At 35.2% G+C, this 4,150-nt stretch overlaps 1 protein-coding gene across 1 annotated transcript; it reads right to left on the reverse strand.

Moving 5' to 3' along the window:
• Positions 1 to 204: 204 nt before the first annotated feature.
• Positions 205 to 3,049, reverse strand: LOC111392770 (probable galactinol--sucrose galactosyltransferase 2). The gene is made up of 3 exons (XM_023018165.1): positions 2,744 to 3,049; positions 1,028 to 1,250; positions 205 to 535 (listed from the first exon to the last, which is right to left on the reverse strand). Exons 2-3 carry the CDS (start codon positions 1,216 to 1,218, stop codon positions 283 to 285), a joined length of 444 nt encoding a protein of 147 aa, XP_022873933.1. The 5' UTR covers positions 1,219 to 1,250; positions 2,744 to 3,049; the 3' UTR covers positions 205 to 282.
• Positions 3,050 to 4,150: the final 1,101 nt, after the last annotated feature.

Here is a 4,150-nt window from a genome sequence, read left to right on the forward strand (position 1 = left end):
GCAATCCATTCATATGATAGACATGAATTCTTCATGTCAGCGCTGTTTGCTTTAGTTATTTGTCAAACCCTATTGATAATGCCTTTAGTCTCTTCTGTACAATTATTATGACCAGGATATGACTGGCCTTGCAAAAGATATGGCTTAGTGTAATTAGCAAAGTAGGAAGCATGGACTCTACATGGCTACAGTCTAATCTGATCTATTGCGTAAAGCCCCCAATAGCAACAGAACCAGAGAAAAAGATAGTTCTTCTCTATTACATTAGTAACATGCCATTAGCTACTCACCACTCTCAAGGCAGATCTCCAGCTCATTATTCTCATTGCCTTGAAGAACGGCCCGGAATTGGCCTTCAAGGAGAGGCAAGAAGACAGTATAGATGGTTGGGGTATAGTCATGCTCATTTTCAGTTGTTTCTTTGCTCTCCACAAGCATGAATTGGGTCTCCAGGGGAACATCCTTTCCACAGGTTCCCATCCTCTGTGTCATCCACCAGAGCTTGAAACGGAACAAACACATGAAGCGGACATCCCTGTTACAAAAGTAGATTAGGCAACAACATTTTTAAATTATGGTTCGAAACGTGATTTTTACTTCTGTAGACAAGTTTAGCTAGGATGGCACAGCTAATTCATCTTGAGAAACTATATCCAGGAGTCCTGATACTAGTCGATGATATTTATGAAACAGATATCTTGAGATATTAATATTGTATCAATTTTTGCTTCCCGTCCTGAATCAGTTAAATGCACATCCTCTAATTATTTATCCAAGAACACGTTTTAGTGCAAGTAAATGACAAGTTTTGCTGGCCAGTGAGGTAATAGGGTAGGTAATTTATTATTTCAGCTAGGTGATCCTCAACATTTAAGAGAACTCCTGAGTAGCACTTCGAGTGGGCCAATCTATAAAACACTTGAAATATGCTATTGAGCAACTGAAAGGTAGTTAATAGAAAGTTTTTCTGACTTAAGCATATTTGGCGCATAAATGAACAATGAATTTGTTAACATATAGTGCTTACTCTAAGACACCAACAGGGAAGACATGCAGGCTCTTGCTTTGTGAAGCAGTAGCACCAATGAATGCACCAGCAACAAGCCCCACACCTGAACCGTGAGTCAGCACAATGTTGTCTGGCACCCCAGTGAGTATCGTTTTCCCATGAACCGCAAGTTTTCCATCATTGATAGAGATACTTGGTGTAACAGTCATCTTTGCAGGCTCGAGGACTGCCAGACAATTAACTGTATACACAGCAAAATAATAAGCATAGCTTAGAACAATGGAAGCCAATTTCAGGAGGGGGGAGGATATATATATAAAACAGTTATGCAATTCAATCAAGTTAGATCCACCTGAAGATGGTCATAAAAATATTAAAGAAGATTCAACTAATTTATGCTCAGTGTACTATCCGAGGCCACTTGATTCCAGGAATAGCATCAGCTTACCTATCCAGGTTATCTGTATTATTTTTGAAACTTAAGTATGCAAAGGAACGCATGGACATACAAAAAGATAATCACTAAATCATTCCTCGAGAAAAATGTTTTAGTTAAGATATGCCACAATCCGACAATAGCATGAATACTATTCCAAATTTTCTGATTCGAGATCACTCTGCACTCAGCAGGCTTATATGGTTTTCTGATGATAACACAGGAAAACAGAGCATTGACTTATCCACAGCCATATCCTAAATGCTGGAAGCTCTGCATCACCATTCAATTCGAGCACAACAGAGTATAAACTCCAGAAAGAAAAGGAAAGGACACTTCAGATGGAAGTTAACCGCAAATCTAAAGAGATACTTGGTACATCTGACCAAAAAATAATTCACAGCTGCCTAAATTACCATTGTAAATATGTAGACATGTCACTGTAGACAACCTCGTATAGGCTTTATCTTTTTATTTCAGAAAAATAATACAGGGGTAAAAGTTTGATTCAGAAGTACTGAACCAGAAGCTGATAGTGTGATCACTTCAATACTCCCAAAAAAGCAATGTCGGAACTGAAAATCGAGTCAAGGGTAAACATAAGCTCAACGTACAATCCTACTTTTCCAAATATTCACCAGATTTTCATGTAAAATTTTGAAAATAAATGAATACCACCAAACTTCATTGATAGTTTGGAGCCGTCTTCTATAAAGAAAGATTTGCACGGAAATGTAAGAAACTAGATATTCCATTTCGGTATTCGGATGCTTTAAATTTTTAAAAAATCAATAAAAATTTCTAATTTTTTAGTAGAATTCTGAAATTTTAAGGAAAGTTATTAAAAACATTCAATCAAAATATTTGATGTACAATTCGTTGGACACAATTAGTTGTTATCTTTAACCAAGAACTAACTTAATTGCGGATTTAAAAAATAAAATAATAACAACAATAACAAATAACTCAATTGTACAACAAAAATTATAAGTTTAAATGAATATTAAATAGAATTTTAAAAAATAATATACAATTTGATAAAAAAAAAATCTATAATTCTCTGTACAACACGTGTCCTAATAGTTCTACCTGGTTTTCCATTTCCGTTTCGGTGCAATCAAAGATAAAGCACCAGTAAACACACCAAAATCAACTAAAATCCAAAAAATTAGTTCTTCAACTTTGAAAAATCATTTGCATGCATTCATCAAACCTTAATAAATATATATGATCCATCATAACATTAATATATTCAAATAAATTCAGCAAATAAAGTTCTTCAAAAACCGGAAACTTACCTTTTATAATACCTCTGACCACTTGAAGAAATTACCTCCCAAATTCAACTATCTGAACGTACATACAAACTCAGCTTTATATATATGCTGTATGCATGGAGGGAGGGAGGGAGGGAGGGACTCAGCAGAAGTACATTCCAGAAGAGACTGCAATGCACGCGTTCTCAATGCCCATTGATCGCTCAACAATGAAAGCGAATTCCAAGAAGTAATCACCGGAGGTTTACATACGCCTTTTGGCTTTAAACGTCGAACGATTTTTCTACAGCGAGCTAATAAAATGATGAAACGTGTGATCTAGAAGCTCGAAATATAGTGAATAATAAAATGGATATTTTTGTGGTTATACTATTATTTAATTGCAGTTTACCTGCTGTTATTGTCGTCAAGTAATTAATAGTTTTGTGTGTGAGAGCAAGTTATTGATAAAAAATGTTTAGTAGAATGAAAATTTTGTTATCGACCGGATCGGGTCAGATTTGAAACCACTTTATAGAAAGCGAAACAATTCTTTGTTAGGAACGAGGAGATAAATATGACATAATATAGGTATTGATCGCACAAGCAAAGAACAAGATTAAAGCAAGAAGAGATTAGAAAAAGTATTTAAATATGTATAGGAACAATCCAAACCCTAAAAGCAGAATTTTGGATGGAATAGAATACTTGAAATTTTTCTTATCTTGATCTCTTTTAAGTTCAACACAAATTTCAACTTTCAATGGGAATTCCGAATAAAATTTCAACTAGAATTAATTAATAGATTTCGAATATGATTTCAAAAACATTTCAAATAGAAATTTTCTCAATGAGCTTTTTATTAAATCTCTCAGTTATCTTCGTCAACGGGTTCGGGTCATACCCAAATTATAACAAAAATTGGGATGAGACTCTTGACCTTTCAGTTGAGGTGAAAAATTAGATTCTCATATGACGAAAATTGATAATGTGAAAAATACTAGCACTAATTGAAAGGTTGAGAAGTCATTGCAATCCTAATTTTTCATAACAGAAAAATACTAGCACAGTTTTTTTCCGTTTGCTTGTGCCTAAAATCATTTTTTTTTTATATCCAGATATCCACCTTACAGTGATTAAATCCTGGAATCTACACCTTGGCTCCTTAAGCTGCAGACAAGTTAAATCGCAGGTTGTGCCCCAAACTGACCAGTGTTCAAGAGCCCCCCAACTGATATGTCAAAGTGTCAAGCAAGTCGTTTCTCATCTTTGCACCTTGCTTTCCAGTAGAGCTCCTGCCTTCCAGGAAAATGTCTATCTTCCAAGAGCCTTTCAGGAATCGAACTCACGACCTTTAATTTGCCAGCCTTAAAGCATCCTCATCTTTGTCGATTGGATTGTGCCTTGGGGGCACTTGTGCCTAAAATCTTCATTCATATTAAAGTGGAT

This window comes from Olea europaea, unplaced genomic scaffold (assembly GCF_002742605.1).
Source record: "Olea europaea var. sylvestris unplaced genomic scaffold, O_europaea_v1 scaffold973, whole genome shotgun sequence".
Lineage (NCBI taxonomy): Eukaryota > Viridiplantae > Streptophyta > Magnoliopsida > Lamiales > Oleaceae > Olea > Olea europaea.